At 47.6% G+C, this 17025-nt stretch overlaps 1 protein-coding gene across 3 annotated transcripts in view; it reads right to left on the bottom strand.

Moving 5' to 3' along the window:
- DNAH9 (dynein axonemal heavy chain 9) overlaps nt 1–17025 on the bottom strand; it is a 155803-nt gene that overhangs the window by 129444 nt on the left and 9334 nt on the right. For 2 of the 3 annotated variants that reach the window (XM_015880078.3, XM_085522724.1), the window contains 14 exons: nt 15727–15843; nt 15377–15527; nt 14368–14482; nt 12446–12514; nt 11355–11481; nt 10149–10404; nt 9176–9417; nt 7274–7409; nt 6444–6640; nt 5939–6363; nt 5388–5610; nt 3430–3596; nt 2231–3101; nt 303–433 (listed from right to left, as the gene is read on the bottom strand). In XM_015880078.3, the coding sequence (XP_015735564.3) occupies nt 303–433; nt 2231–3101; nt 3430–3596; nt 5388–5610; nt 5939–6363; nt 6444–6640; nt 7274–7409; nt 9176–9417; nt 10149–10404; nt 11355–11481; nt 12446–12514; nt 14368–14482; nt 15377–15527; nt 15727–15843 (3227 nt within the window). Of the gene's footprint in view, nt 1–302; nt 434–2230; nt 3102–3429; nt 3597–5387; nt 5611–5938; nt 6364–6443; nt 6641–7273; nt 7410–9175; nt 9418–10148; nt 10405–11354; nt 11482–12445; nt 12515–14367; nt 14483–15376; nt 15528–15726; nt 15844–17025 lie in introns of those variants that run through there. The other variant, XM_085522725.1, reaches the window with a different exon arrangement.

Raw genomic sequence — 17025 nt, 5'->3', positions numbered from 1 at the left:
GACCTTTAAGATGTTGCATTTAGGGTGGCAGTAAGGCCACGTGTTCCTCAAACCTGCTGAATGCCGACTTTTGTACATGTGCAAATCGATAGGCAGGATGAGAATTTGCACATACACAAAGCCAGACTCCTCTTTGGGGGCTTCAAGGTGATGGATCACAAATAAAAGGACTTGAGAAAGATCAGACTTTCTGCAACTTGTGAATACAAACAACCCTGCAGTCTTAAAGCCTCAGAGCACAGGTTAAGCTAATTTATTACAGCTGATCCCAGCCTCTGCCAAAATCCTAAAGTTTCACCTACCTACTCTGAATGTCCTCCAGCTGTTGGGAAAGGCCTGGTTTATTGGTGGCTTCAACTACATTTGGGGTTTCCCGAGCTTCGTAGGCCAGTTCCTTAAAATCAACATCAATGCCTTCAAAGCGTTTGGAGTCCTAAAAAGCAACAGAGAAAATATTCATGGTAAAGCAGTAATTCTGCAATAGAAGGTCCCATCCTTTAGGCACCATATTTGTTTTTGGGAAGAGATTTCCTACTGAAAGCCTCATGCCAGAGCAGAAAGGGACACCTCCACCATATCAGAAGGGCTCTTCCACCCAAATGAAAGAACTCACCCAGAACAAGAACTCACCTTTTTCTGACTGCTCTCAAAGAAGCCATGGATAAAGTGATCCATGCAGAAGTCAGTGCCTACGATCCACTACTTTCACAGGGTTGAACTGCCCTTTGGATGTCTCATCATACCTACTCTCCTTTGTTCAGATGGTATAACAGGCCTCCCTAGCCATGGCAGCAGCAGACATTCTCATACGGGGAAATGACATTGACTCCAAGCATGCTTACTCTTCCCATCCTGGTACAGTGTAGGAGCATCAGTGCCCACCTCCAAAATGTGGATGCTAGCTCCTGCACAGCAGAGCCCATCCATGCCCCAAACAGGGCATGAAAACTCCTTGTGGCAGCAGAGGAACACACTGACAGACATGCTCTGTACCTAGTGGGGATCCTGACCTTTTAGAACAGTGAAAAATAAATAAAGCTATGTTCAGAATATTCCTGCTCCTCCCCTTCCTCCTAAGTCAGGCCACAAAAGCACTCAGGACTCTCCTGGCAGCACTTCCATGCTACTCTGTGTTCAGTGCTGGCAGAAAGACCCTGCCCCGAGTGCTGAGCCCTCCTGACAAGGCACAAGGAGGCTCCAGTACATCCCATGCCCTGCTGGCACAGCACTCCCCAGCCCCGGGTGCATCCTGAGGAGGTTCAGCCTCCAGAAACATTGAGTTCTGGTCTGTGCCACCTGCCAGGTGGGTACTGAGACACAGACAGCTGCCCAGCAGGATACAGATTCACAGCATGAAGCAATTCCACATAAGCCATCAAAGAGCTGCCAGATATTAACAGCTTGCTGGCACATGGTACAGCCTTCACAGCTCTTGTTGTTAGGACCTGTCTATAATGCCCAGAAAGAAAAGCTGTGGGAGTAACAGTCCATACAGAGCAGGACAAGGGGACAGCAACAACGCGATGCATCACCAGGACAACACTGGGCAGTGCACACTCATCTTAGATGACAGACCCTGGCTCCACACAAGACCTGACACCATGTGTGGATGGGGACAATGGGGACATTGCTAACTCCAGTTCATGCAAAGGGAGGTCCCACAGCATAAATGCAAGCAGTCAAGTGGGGCAAAGCACCAGGTTGGAGCATTTTCTGGGTTACGAACGGAACCTGGTGCAAGGCTGGAAGGTGTGGGCTTCTATAGGTACCCAAGGAGGTCATCAGTGACAAGTGTGCTCCAGCTGCTGAAGCAGACGAACATCTGCTCTCACCGTGCAGCAGCACTGAAGGCATGGAAGCAGATGCTGCCAGAGCTGTTCGGCTCAGGTCTGTTTTGAGGTCTTGCAGCATTTCCGTGATTACCTTGGTCCCCTATCCTCCAAGTAAGCAAGGAACCCAGCTGCAGCACTGAACAGGACTAGCAGCTTTGCATTCAGTCACCAGTAACTCTGAATTTGCTCCATTAGAGTGAAAATTAGCTTCTACAACACAAAACCATCCCTGGACAGGGCTAGGGAAACTACTGCAGCACTACTGGAGTCTGCCAAAAGAGAGGAGAAAAGACCCTCTCTGGGAAACATGGCATCATAGACAATCCCATTTCAGACCACGGAGGATCTCCTTCAACACTTTCCCAACAGAAAAAAGAATGGGATTTGGGCTTTCTTACCTCTGGAAGCTGTGTCCGTATATCTTCTGAGCCTATGAATATGCTCTCCAGGTGACACCACGTACGTTGCACTTCAAACCAGAGGGAAATGACAGAGTCCACAGTGGACAGCTTCCTCTGCCACACAGATACTTCCTCCAAGAAAAAAGCAATGCATTTGGATGTCATTAAATTCTGCAGCTGCACCTGGTTGTCTTCCAGAGTTTCAATGAGTTCCTCATCTGATCTCAGCAATGGGATGTTTGTCCGAGGGTGAGGCTCGTACTGGAACTCCATGCTGCTCCAGGTCATTTTTAGTTCCTTCAGGACCTTCTCCATGCTCATTTCTCTCACTGCTTTGTCCACAATTCCACGAACCTCATCCTCAAAGTTATGCAGGTGGAGCTTCAGAAGATCAGCCAGTGTGGTGTCAGAGTCCATCACGAACCTCACACCCGTCACCTGCATCAGCTGAGCCCAATGCCTTTCTCTAATAGCAGGATTTTGAAGTTCTGCTACAGCTTTCAGGGCTGTCAGCATGTTCTTCACTCTGCTGTCCAGCCCTGTGAAAGCACCCCATGCCCTCATCTCTTTATCCAAATTTCGAATCTCTTTTGCAAACTTTCTGCACTCAAGATCCATGTTTTCCACGTTAATATCCACCCATCTGGTGGTCTGCCAGTGCTCAAGGCTGCTGTTCACAACTGAGATCATATCCCAGAGCTCTTTAAGAAGACACATCTCCTTTCTGCATTGCTTCAGTTGTTTATAATCTGGCACCATGACTTCAAACAGAGCAGCTGATTCATAAATCGAGGTCATGGCTGACTCCATTTGTTTAATCTCAATGTTCTTTGCATCCAGCAGTTGATAAGGCTTTTCAGCATCAAACCTAGAAAGAAATGTTATTGTAACAACTTCTGAAGAAAACATAAAACAAATGGTGCCTCCAAGAGACAAAGCAGAGATTAAACATCTGTAGTACACACTGATGGTACTTGCACATGGCAGTGCTGACGCCACTTTCAAGCTATACTGTGCACTCAGTACTGTGTGCCTTGCTAGCTCTGGACAGTGTTCCCAACAACACAACATCCCAAGTGTAGCAGATACAACACTGTGAGGAGTTAGGAAACGTATGCAAAAGCTACAGACACTGGGAGATGACCTCATCGAGCTTTATTCCTCAGGGTTTATGCAATGCTGCAGTTTGCCTCTACCTGAATGGAGCTTCTTTCCGAAACCTCTCTCTGAATCTGTGCTGCTCAGCATCAAAGGCCGCACAGCTCCTGCGCAGAGCTGCCATTTCATTTGCCTGCAGAGGAGCCACATGCTGCTTCACAGCTATTGCCTGCTTCTTTACATTGTTCCACTTTTCTGGCAGCTCCTGCAAGCAAAAATTTAAACACTGTTAGGATGTATTTGAAACCTGATAGATGGTGTATCCGACCTGTTTATTGATAAATTCAGAACAGGAAAAGAAATTGAATCTATGTCATAAGTTGTAAGGAAATATTCCCATGACATACAAACTAAACATACAGTCTGAGATACAGCTTAACTAGGCATTGAGTTCTGAAGAATCCTGAGCATCAACACCTTACAACCAGCTGCTCTCATCACAAAAATATTTTCAATAACTTTAAAAAGGGGCCCCATGTGAAATTCTGGGCTCCCCCAATGGCTCAATACTTTAGAAAGAACACTGATGCCAACACTGAGCCAGCAGGACCCAGAGACTGCTGTGAGCAGCCGAAGGCAGGAGGATGGGCTGTCTGTGCCAGCTCATCAGATCAGATGGATTTTCAGAGCTAATTAAGAAGCAGGACTCTGGGGCAAATCCCTCCAGCCTGTGTACATAAAATTGGTGCTAAATACGCCTGGTTCCTTTCTCAGGTCTGCAGCCAAGCTGTAGGCATGCCGTGCTGCTGACAACCCCCCCCACTGTACCTGGGATTTCCTTCTGAGGGGGGTGTATTTCTTCTCACTAAGCTTTTTGGGCCACATTCTCAGCTCAAACACTGACACTGGCCAAGGTCTCTGCTGTCCCTCAATCCCAGTGCTCTGCTTTGTCAGTGCAGACATGGAGCTGCTTCCTTGTCCTCGTTACCAACTCCAGCCCAGCCACAGAGAGAGAGGCACTGAGTGTAACTTCTTCCCGGTTTTCCCATCCTATATGGCAGTGACTCAACCATTCCACTCCATGTTGCCAGGAAGAATACAATTAGTTTGTCATCTCCTGCATCTGAAGTGAAAAGCAGGAAAACAAGGAACTACCAAACCCCACTCAGCTGCCACCCCAGCCTGCATCAGAGAATGGGAATCTTTGCTACACAAGTGCATAACACAGGAAACCTCCAAGAAATGCCCCACTTTCAGCCTTGGGTTCTGCACACAGCACTCAGTCACCCCAGGGTATCAATGGGCACGTCTCCAAGCACTTCTCCACTGTAAGAGGATCAGATCATAGAATCACAGCATGGTTGTGGTTGGTGTGCCCCACTCCTGCCATAGGTTGGTTGCCCCACACCAGCTCAGGCTTCCCAGGGCTCCTCCATGGATGGGGCACCCACAGAAGAATTTCCTCCTACCCCTGATGCTGGCTGGGTACCTCACAATGTTCTCTAACCTTCATCTCATGGTCCCCTTCACTGAAGCAAAAGAAATTCCCAAAAGAAAACCAATCCATCAGAGCCAGTAAAGGTGTCAGAACACTTTGAGAACCTGTTCCCAGTGATATCCTCTGAGTCAGGGAGATCTGGCTTCACAGACCCAGAGGAGGACTGAAGTCCTTTGGAGAAAGCAACTCCTCTGCCAACATTATCTTCCCCATCTCCACAGTTGCCAAGAACCGGCTTATTTAAAAATAATTATAATTCAACCTAATTAACAGATGCATTTGAAAATGCATTAATTTTTTCAAAAGTAATCGCTGGGAGTTGGAGCAGGCAATTCTATGTTTTTCATACATAACAAAAGGCTTAATCTCCGCTTTAAAAGAAAACCTCAATAGAACTCCAAAATTCAGAGCTATCAAGGCACATCCCATGATAGCAGAACACTGTCCAATGAGGCCCTCTAATGACCGGGAGTGGGGTCTTCAATATTCTTGCAATGCTACTGAGGTCACATTCTCTTTGACAACTCCTGTTTGGAAGATCTACGAGTTCTCACTCACCTCCAGTTGCTTATGGACCTCCTCAGGCAGCTGTTGCTCATACGCCTTCAGCAGCTCCACAGTTTGTTTCAGGGGCTCAAACATGGCATCGGTGACACTCTGCCTTTCTTTAACAGCCATGAGATGACCCATAATCTCCACTAAACCATCATAATCTCCTTTTTCAACCTTTTTGCTCAGACCTTCATCAGCAATTTTTATGAACTCTTCAAGGTCAGTCAAGCTGTATAAGATAAAAATAAACACACAATGAATGGAACAATGAATGGACAAACAGACATCCTACCTAAAGTCACACAGCAGGTCCTGGGAGGATCTGCACGTAGGAAATTATGAGTCCATACAGCTGTTCCCACTTGACCCACTCAGCAGTATCTGTTCCCAGCAGAGACCTGGGGATGGAAGCTGCAGGGCATGTGGTGGTAGAGTTGGCATATAGTAGGGACCCTCCTGCTCTTCTATTTGTTAAATGCTTAATGTCCAGTCAAGACAAGAGAAAACTCATTTTTGTCAATGTAGATCTGGACAGAGGTGAGGAGAAGAGCTCTTACCTGTGTGTGACATGGTCAATGAGATGCTGCTTGAACAACAAACTCCATCTTTTAACCACGTTCTGTAAGGATGCCTTGAAAGGCCGTGCATCGACTTTCATCCAGCTGTGGAAGATGCTGATGGGCTCGATGCGATTCACCTCCTCATAAATCTTCTCATAGGAGTCAATCTGCTCCCTGAACTGCTCAAGGGTGGGGGGTGTCTCGGGGACCCCATCCTCTGCATGAGCCTCGATTTCTGCAGCGGTGAGTATGTGCCCATAGAGTAGAAACTGGCGGAAGAATTCCTTTCTATCATCCCCATAGAGGTAAGAGTAGTGATCAAAGCTGCTGCGGAATTCACAACAAGCTGCCATCACAACCTGCACGCGGCCCATCAGGTCATGGCGCATGTCAGCCAGGTCAGCCATGTCCTCCATGTCAGCCTAAGGGAGGAAAGAAGAGAGCAGTGACTGCAGGGACTCCGTGCTGCTGCAGGGCACCAGGCAAAACTCAGACACCAGACCTGGTAGTGGGGGAAGCCACTGTGCCTGGCCAGCCTGGGCACCAGCGAGGAGATCCGGTAGATGTCATTGAGAAGGCTTTCCACCATGTCATAGAAGCCATCATTTGTGCCAGGATCCAGGGAGGGACGAAAAATCAAATCTGGGATCACTAAATCCAGCTGTACTTCGAACAAGGGGGCATGCCCTGCCTTGGGATCTGGTAAAGAAGAACAGAGACATCAGCATCTTTCTCAGGTTGAGAGAAATGACCTCGAATCACTACTGACATCCAGAACCAGCTCTTTAGATTGCTCACAAATGGAAGATGGCACAACCCTGATGCTTTGTACATGTAAGAGCACGAGAGGATTGATATCTGAGCTACAGTACAGACTGGGATGACTCCTCAATTTAGTCTGTCCAGTCCCTGAAAATGGTGAATGGTGCACTGCCCTCTCCATCCCTTCCCTGTGCAATGCTTTGCTCCAGTGACCAGGAGATGGAGGCCCCCACCCAACCTGGAGCTGCCATAGACAATACAAGAGGCACAGCAGAAAGTCAGGAAAAGAGCAACTTCTAGGCATAAGGGAAAGTGCAGAACAGAAAACAGCAAGGGAGACCTGAATCCTGCAATGCTTCTTCCTCCAGATCCATCCTGTGCATCTCAGCTCTGCTGCACACAAGGGATTCAAATGCTGCAATCTCCATCAGAGAGAAGGAGAAAAGTCACCTACCCCATCCCCTTGGGCACAGCCCACTGCATGGCTCACTCTGCAAAGAAGAGCAGGGAACTTCCCTTAGGTGAGACTGAGGCAGATGCTTTGGCCAGCAGAAAGGAATCGGCAGTTACCTGTGTTTTCCAGGAGGTACTTTAGTGAGCACTCTATGGCAGTAAAGAAACCATCCAGGATTATCTCATCTACATAATCCTCGTAGGCCTTCCAGGCATCAGATGCTGGGTCTGCAGTTAAGAGGCTCTGATTTTCCTGGAAGAAAACAAAAACACCATCAAATTCAGCAGGGCTGAGCCTGTCCTGCAAGAGAGCTGCCCACAGCTAAGGATACGTGACAGTGAGCACATGGGTACCCAGCCTTCTGGAGGGAATGGAAACCAGATAGCTATTGCTAGACATCCAAGTAAACTGGTGACTACTTACTTCTGTCAGGAACTGCTCTGTCACCTGAAACAGCTTAAAAATCATCCTACAAATTGACATCTCAAAAAGATCATAGAGCTTTCCAACTCAAGGTTTTTAAACAACCAAACCAGAGAATGGCTGGGATGACAAAACAGAGGATTTGCTAACATCCTCCCTCCTCACCTTACCAAGCTCCCTTCCTTCAGGTCAGCTCCCAGCCATACAATTCAGGGTTTTCTTAGTCATAGCAAGGATTCATCCTTCCTGGGTTTCTTCTTTGAGGCCAGGCCACGTGCTCACTCCCTGCTTTTCTCATCAGACCCCCAGGTTCCACTGGAACTGGGTCCCTGGCCCTGGCATGTCCTCTGAGCACTTTCTCCCAAGGAGGGTCTCAAAAGTCACAGTTTCAACAACAACAACAAAAAAACAGCAGAAACCAGACCATCCTGTCCGTTGTTGTGGGGCCAACAGGCATGTGCAGGGGATGTCTCAGATGTATTTCACATGAGGGTGCATGGGAGAACATACCACCCCAGTGCTGGTGTGACAGCTCAGAACACCAGACAGCGCTGCCACTTGAGTTAGCAGCCAACCCAATGTTGCTGCCGCAGTTGGACACATTGCAGCTGGGTGCTTGAGCTCCTAACAGGGCAGAGTAGGGCTCTGGCCCCTTGCAAACTCAAATTGGCAGCAGAGAGCTGACACCCAGAAGAAAATGAACCTCATAGGAATGATCTCAGTACTAACAACTGACTGAAAGCATCACTGTCTTTACGATTTTGAACAAAGTTCCCTTATTGCTGATGTTTTAATGAGCCCTCCTGCTTCGACCACAAGGCCAGGTGCTCCCTGGTCACCACAGGAGGTGCCCTCAACTCTTGGGCGGTGGCTGGAGAGGGCTGAGCTTGTCACACTCACAACAGCAGAACAAAACCCTCACCCTGGTTCAGCGCTCAGAAATGGGTGAGAGGTCCAGGACTGGCTGCAGACAGCAGGGAAAGGGGAGCAGTCTGGTTTGGCCAAGGTGCTGTGCCCACCACACAAAGCTCACTACACAAAAAGGTAAGAAGCAGCACTTTGGGTTTTCTCCTGCACTGCAAAGAAAACTCTCAGCAATGACACTGACTGGAAAGCTCCAAGGTATTGGATAGCAGCTTTTCTCCTGTCGATTAGCTTCTCCCTGGACTACCAGCATCACCTCCTGCTTCCTCAGGGGGGGCAACAGCTCTGAGACAGAAAGGTCAGCTGCAGCCAGCTGCCGTTGTATTTTCAGGTAAAAATTTTGAAGGAAAATCTTTCCTCCTAGCAGGACCCTGAAGCCTGATACACGACTCCCCTCTAGTGGCTCCACAACAGCCCCGACTCCTTCAATGGGCTGTGGCTGCCCTCATTCCTGTCCTGAGCTGGGTTTCCAGCAGTGCCCAGCCAGCAACACCCCACAGCACGGCCACACCAGCTCACTCACCAACAGTATTTGTTAATTAACACTACCTAAACTTTAAAGGCATTAAGAGAGTTAATTTTAAGGTGAAACAGCTGTAGACAACTTCAGTAGTGGAGAAAAACAGAGAAACCACAATGACAACACGTCCCTGGGGATCAGCCCCCTTCACCTTCATCAGAGAATGAATCCTCAGCCCTGACTCCTGCACCAGGCTGTAACGCTTCTCCAGACGGTCCTGGCAGTCCTCCAGGTTCAGCAGTGATTCCTTTTTCCCATCTTTCCTCTCAAATATAGGTGACCCCCATGACCGCACAAAGCTCTGGATCTCCTCAACGTTGCTTTTGGCTTTCTGTATCCTCTGCTCGAGGTCATGGACACCATCCATCACCGTGGAGATGCGGTCCCAGACACCTGGCCAGAAATAAGATGGCTGTTTTCAGACCTCTCATACACAAGATTAGCCTCTGACATTTTTTCCTCCTAAGGTCTCATATATTTCTCACCCATTGCTACTGCAAGACTTACCATGTCAACTTAGAGCAGCTTTCTGCCCTGAGCCACCGTGAGCTCCACCCCAGCAAGCCACAGCACAGTTAGCAGGCTAAGCAACCCTGTCACCATCACTGGGGCAGTGGCTTTACACCCACAACCTGGACTCCAGCACCATCAAGGTCTGCATTTAGATGCAGAGAACTTCAGGGTTATCTACAGGAAAATCCCCCCATCTTTATTGCACAGCGGAGCTCTCTGAATGGAGTTTTTCAGCACGAGTACTTCTGCTTTGCATGTTCCCAAGGGAGGACGTTTGTTCCTGTTCATACCACAAGCCTGATGACAGAAATATATATTCCACCAGTGAGCAGTTTGCTTTCACCGAGAGGAAACAAATTGTTTTCCTCTGCTTTTCTTTGCAGTTAAAACTGATCAAGCAAGAACACTAGTTAAATCATCCCAAAGTCATGCAAAGCACAGCTCCAGCTGCACTACTTCATCCTTAAGGAAAAGCTATTGAGGTGGCCTTGCCTCTCTCTGGGACAAGTCCACACCAGTGCCAAATGGCTGGGAACCAGGTGACAGACATTGGGTACAGGAGGAATCCGACAAAATCCAAGCTCACATTACCCAATGCTTAGCCAGCTCACCTTCCATCTTCCAGTTCAATGTTTCCTCTGTCTCTTTCAGCTTCAAATCAATATCCTGCAACTGCTCCTGTATCAGAGGGTATTCAACCTCCAGGACTGTCTTCAGGACCTTGTTGTATCTGTTGACCATTAGCTCCAAATTGGCCACCATCTGTCGATACGACTCCTTGGAGGAATAGATTTCTGCTGCTGTTGGTGGGATGCTTCCCATCTGGCTGCCAGACAAGTAGCTCACCTCTCTCAGCACTGAAACCAACTGGAAAACCAAGGCAGAGAGCTGAACACATAGCAAGAACTGGCACAAGAACTGAAAGCAGGCATGTTCAGCACATCACAGGCTCCAAACCCTCTCCCCAAGGTGAAGGGTAAAAAACATCCTGAGGCTGCTTGGCTCCCAACTTAGAAAGTAGGTTCCAAGTGGACAGACAAGTCCTTTGACTGGGGACCAAGTCTGAATGAGCTGTAAAATCTAAACACTTAAAACCTAAACACTAAAACTGCAGCAGACCCCAGGAAAGTGGGAAGGTTTTGGTGTCAACGTGCCCCAGAACCTGGTTAGTTTCTCCCATTAAATGTCACTTTTACCTTTCCCGGTTACTGGCTCCCACCAGGCCCTAGAAAAATCTCAGTCCATCTGTGTGCTCTGATGGTTTGCACCCCAGACTCTGCCTTGGGTAAGGTGGATGGTCCATCCTCACTGTGCTCAAGACAGGCCTTCGAGGAAATCTTAGGGTACAGGAAAAAGACCCTATATCTGTTCTAAGCCTCATGCAGTTCAAGAAAAGAATCTAACAGCCACAATACTATTGGAACAAAATTAGCCTTCCCTGGTTTATACTGCAGCCTTTTGGGACATGAACCCCACTATGCAGCTCAAGCTCCAGTGCTCTCCACACCAGTACCAAGGCTAGTCTGGAGATGCTGACACCACTTCAGCATCTGTGTACTCTGCTACTTCCCATAACCGATCTTCACTAGAATTTGCTCTGCTTAAACCTCAGTCTTGTTATTTCCTCAGGAGACAGAGGCAACAGAGGGTGGTATACTTACATTACTCATCATAGAAGGGGAGTCACGGATGTCAGCAGAACAGACCAAACCCTCCCAATCACCTTCCCATAGTGAAGCCCAGAGAGAAGGAAAAAAAGCCCAGCAGGAAGAGATACATGCAGACAGGCAGGAAATGCAGCTGGAAGCAGTTTTTACCTGGGGATCAAAATTGACTGTGAGCAGTTTGGTTTCTGGGTCTCGCCGGATGAGCGGTTGATTGAGGTTATACTGTGACTTCTCAGAGACTGTCTGGGACCAGTTCACGTACAGTTTTTCTTGATACCTGCAGGAAGAAAAACCACACATCCATCATGTAGCTATTTAACCAGCAGATCAGGTATATAAGCAGATGAAGCCAGGCCCCCTTCTGACAGCTGAACATGAAGGATGAGAAAAACCTTTCATATAATTTCCACAATTAACTCTATTCCAAAGACAAATACCCAAAAAACAGCGACAGTATCAAATCAAGAGGACAAAGAGCACTTACCACTTTTAGCAGAGGACACTGATTTGGGGACAGACTTCTAAGGCATTTGGCCAGAAGCAATAGGTAAGCAACTACTGGGCATTTCCAATGTTTCTAAGCAGGACAGGTGTCTACAGCCATACAAATCCTGGGGTTGGATACCACTGCACTCACTTATCTTTAACAAGTGAGAAACCATCATTCTTACGGAGATCCAGAACCTGGATAACCCAGTGACATCTCTGAAGACTGAAGCTGGGTCCTGTTAACTCACATGACAAGGATGGTAACAACCAGCCAAACAGCAAAGTCTCTTCTGAATCATGTTGTCAGCTGAGAGCTTGGTTGTCACTTCACAAGGAAAAGCTCAGAATGACCAGTTCAGATTTAACATCAAACTTTAAGATCCCAAGTTAGTGATAATGAATTCCACTGTGAGTTGTGGAGAACACACATGGACAGGAAGTGTAGGTACACTCTGGGAATGAACAAAAGCAGCAGAACTTCTGGTCAATCCAGATTTTCAACCAGAGCAACTTCTACATCCAGCAGAAGCTTGAGCCAGTGCTTCTGCTAGGAGGCTCCTCCCAAGAAAGCCTCTCACTGCAAGACATTACAGAAAGACTGGCATACAGCAAAAGGATTCCTCCTCTTCTCTCATCAGAAGGCTCTGTCAGGCTTACAAAGGAAAATTCCGTGGCCTTAGACTGACAAGCATGATGATAGGTGGCACAGAGAACATTTGTACAGTTACAGCCTTGCCTGCACCACCACTCACCTGTCGAGCAACTGGAGCATTTCTTCATACCTCTCCAACACCATTCTTCCTTCAATAGAGTCCAGGCAGCTGGTAGCAAAAACAGGCAAACTTAACATTACATGTACTTCTGTAACACTGTAGTCTCTATTCACCCCTTCCTAAATACAAAACTTCATCCTCCAGTTTGCAGGACAGACTCCAGCCAACTGGGGACTTTGCATTTCATCCCACCACATCACCCATCTTTGTGTTTTGCTGCACAAAGAGTGAGGGGGGTTTGGACAGCCCCTCTCATGTGTTTGTACAACAGACTGCAAAACAGGAACCACACATCAGTGGGGAAGAAGGGGTCAATGCTACCGGAGGAAGGTCGGCCTCTTTAACATTTCCAACACTCCCAGTTTCGCATGCTGCAGTTGCACAGTGCATTAGCAACTTTCTGTTTACCAAACAGCACTTTTTAAGACCAAACTGGCTCAGAAGGAAGCAGCACATGGCTCCTGTTGGACGTAGCTATTTGTAGTGCCAGATTTGTGCCCCTCGAACCATCAGAGCAAGAAAAAGCACCCACACTGCAGGAGGCAGAACCCAGCCACCCATGGAGGCAGCCAACCAAAGTAATGCTGGTAAGAATTTCACCCCAGGTTCAAGGCTTCTTGAAGACAGTTGTTGATTTTGGAGAATCTTTTGATATAAACCAGATTCATTTAAAACCTGGCAAATTCCCAGAGAGCTCAGAGGACACCTGGTGTCTACACCAAGTTCGACTAAAAGCACAGGGAGCACTTGAGAGGTCATTGCTGGACAAGCACTGATCAAGCCCCAGCAAAACCAACTTCTTTCTTCTTTTCTTAATCCTTTCTGTCTCTCAAGTTGCATTGTAGAAAACAGAATTACACCAGCACTGCTGCACGCATGTTATCAACCACTCCAAGCAGAGGAAAGAAAATCAGTGTGAAATGCAGATCCTTCTTCATGGATTATAAACTTCACCATTTGGATTCAAACAAGATGTGTGTGCTTACTTGGGCGCTGTGCTGGGGATGGTCCAAGAGCCTGTCTCACCACTGAGATGTCTTTATTGCTGCAGAATGACTTGCACTTAAAGGCACTTACATAATGGCAATACAAGGTGAGGGAAGTCCACAAATACTGGGCAGTGGTGATGGCGACTTATTTTGGACAAGCACATTAAAAGCCTGGAGTCATTTACTCAGAATAGCCTCTAGCACAAGTAAAGCTGTCCCGGTGAGCTACAACACACAACCCCCAGGGTACCTTCAATTATACTAGGTCCAACATGACTTTACTTATGGGGCTTTTGTATGTTGTTTCAGGAATGCTGAAGTCTGCACATAGTGCCACTAGGCCAGGCAGCTGTGTGAGACCACCTCTCTCCAAGAAGAACAACAATAACAAAATTTGGGGTGAAAAACTTCTCAGCATAGTTTCTTTCCTTGGTTTTGTGAGATCTCTCCCTTGTTCGATGCTGAGCGAGTTGTTTTCTGTCAGTGCCCAGGACAAGTCCTTGTGTGTTCACCAACCTCAAACTCATCTCCCCCAGCCCATCCCAGTTGAACCCAGCCCAGCATCTCTCTGCCCTCCACTGGGTGATATCAGAATTGGGGCTTGCAATCTAGATCTGGACTGCTCCCAGGGAGGTTCTCAATCGCACACACAGTGGGGTTGTAGGGGAAAAGGTTCCAATGTGTCTTGCAATTGCAGCCTAGAACCACAGCTGAAAAGCCCATACAATGTACCACTACGCCTCTCAACCTTTTCCAAACAAATTTAGCTAACAAGTTCCTTAAAAACCTACTACTGGCGAGCTAGAAAGAGCCAGTGCTATCACTGATGTTCGATACGGAAAGAAAATCAGATTGATTAGATAAAAGATATCAAGATAGTCAAAAAACAGCTAAGCTGGAAGAGCCACGCACGGGTGTGTGATGTGCCTGAAGTGGCCAAACTGTGCCTGGATCCGTCCTCGCAGCTCCTGAGCCCAGCGCAGCGCTCCAGCCACCGGCGGCATGTTCTTATGCACAGGAGGGGATCCTGGAGGGAACACAGAAACTGCATTTGATTAAACAATGTCCTTCTAACCACAAAGAGGCATGAAAAGCAACTCCTCTGCATAAAACCATGTTTATTTCCCAGTTCTCTCCCTTAAATGCAAGCACCTGAGAAACCCAGCTCATATTAGAAATGGAGCTGATACAAAGGCAGGCTTAGCCTAAGAAGAATTCCCTCCTCCCCACAAACACTGATCTAAGGACTTTTGTTTAGCAGCTACTTCTGACCATCCTGACTAACCACCCACAGAACAACTCCCTCAGATACACAGCAAAACCCTGCGGAAGGAAGTGGACTTTTCCTTCCACAAAACACTCCAATTCCTTTTGTTAACCTGTATCAATTCCACCAGCACTGCCTCTTCTGCACCCTGTCTGGTTTCAGTTTCCTGCCAGGAGTGTACCCACTCACTCCTGTTACAGCACAGGCGGGAAATACTAAACCTAGAGAAGGCTGATTAAACCCCTGGTATAAATCCCCACTTTCATACTTTGCATTTACAGCATGACAAGAGGAGCATCGTGCATTCATATTGGGGAGCACATGAGCAGGATCAAGGCCCCACTCAGTGTTAGATGGAGAAAAGCCTTGTCACAGCCTTACTGGGGAAAAACTCAGCAAGTATCTTTATTCCCAGCTGCATGCCACACACACACAGTATCTTTCCCCCAATGATGGTAAATTATTTGCTTTAATACTAAGAACATATATATTTCCCAGGCGTTTCCATTTCCACTAGAAGATACAGTGGCTGTACATTTTCACAGCTTAGGAGTTTTGATTTCCCCAGAAAACACACACAGTTTCAACCCCTCCCAAAATTCATCCAAATCCAGCTCTCTAGTAAGTCTGTCTCACTCAGCAATTTCTACTCACCAAGCTCCAGCTCTGCCCTTACGTGCCTGGAGTAGATCAGCCTTGCATCGCTCAAGGCACTGCTGAACATGCGGATGAGGTCAGAGTATTTGCCAGCAGCATCTGCAGCAATTACTGGCCGCTCCAAAAGGCTCCCAAACATCTCCAGCAGCTGCAGAGATGAACAAGCAGGTAAAGAAAGGGGAGGGAAAACAATCACATTAATCTGTTTGTGTCTTAGTGGGAAGAGCAGAAATACTTCCAGAGATGTCAGCAAACACCCTCCTGCCAGCTCCACAGCTTAACAGACTGTGGGTGACCCTCAAACCCTGAGTCCCTGTCCCAGAGCTGCCAGTCTTGTTGTGACAAACCTTGAAGGCGTGCTCCAAGTCTGAGGCATCATCAAAGGCCTGGATGAAAACAGTTCCCAGACGCCGGTCAATGTCTTCTACTTTCTGCTGGAAATCAAAGGCATCTTGCTCAAAATCCTGCAGGAAAGCGAAACAGCAAACTATGAGGCTGTGAAACAGCACTGAAGATAATCAGAGAGGTGATGGGGTCTCCACCCTTGGAGATACTAAACCTAACCAGAAACCATCCTGCTGTAGCTGACCCTGCTTTGAGCAGGGGGCTGGACTGCTTGATCTCCAAAGGTCCTTTCAAACCTCAGCAGTTCATTTCTGTAACTTCCATTGTCTTTTTGGCACTGCTTCTCTTGCCCCGATTAAAGGTAGTAAATCCTTTGAAGCTGAAGAGTAAAATCTTGTTTTATTTTTCCTACAAGTAAAATCAAAGGTTGGACTTGACAAACTTCAAGGCTTCAGCCTTTCTAATATGGATAAAGCGCATAAAAATTAGGCTGTGTGTCTCTTAACTGGAAAGACAAAGTGCAAGGCAACAGCTTTACTACTGCCGCCATGGAGCTTCAGCAAGACCTGATGTCATGATATAGCTACAAAAAAAGTCTCTAGACAGTAAGAGAGGGTGGAAAATTCAGGGACTGAAAGAATGAATGTGACTCAAGAGGCCAAGGGGGTACAAAAACCAACCCAGCTCCTGCAAAGCCACTGTCTCCCCTCTTTCTCTGTCTTCTATCCTGAAGATAGAAGGAGTGATGTGGAGTAAGCAGTTTTCAAGTAAGACCCTCCCAGGCAGCACTGGGGTTTGTGCTTCCCACTACAGAGACATCACTAGGAACTACAGGAGGTGAAGTTCAAGCTGCCATCATCGTGCCATGCGGGCCCTATCACCCATAGAAAGGACACTCCAGCCTTCCATCCCACCACCAGCCCACTCGCCCATCATCCCAGCACAACCCAGAGCAAGACCGGAGGAGGGACTTTGCCTTTTCCTTCCAGCTGGATGACCACCATGAAGGGCTGTCCCATGAGCAGTGTGGGACTGAAGCTCCTCAGCACTGAGCTACCCTGTGGCCACTTGTTTTAGCACTCCCTCCTCTGGGTGCACACAGCAGCCTAACCATGTCCTGACAACTTGATTTAGCAAATGGGACAAGCAGGGATCTCTGTTTTCTCCTGCTGAGATCACAACACAGATCCTTTGAGAAATTCCTTCACAGCCTGCACAGCCCATGCTGCTTGGTGTCAAAGCCAGGAGTCTGAGTTTCCACACAGACCATAAGCACAGTGGCTCACCTGCTGTGCCCTGCT

The sequence above is a fragment of the Coturnix japonica genome, chromosome 23, assembly GCF_054131305.1.
Source record: "Coturnix japonica strain WE chromosome 23, WE-NBRP24, whole genome shotgun sequence".
In the NCBI taxonomy this organism is placed as follows: Eukaryota; Metazoa; Chordata; class Aves; order Galliformes; family Phasianidae; genus Coturnix; species Coturnix japonica.
The sequence above is the reverse complement of the archived record's forward strand: the minus strand, read 5'-3'. Positions and strand labels throughout refer to the sequence as shown.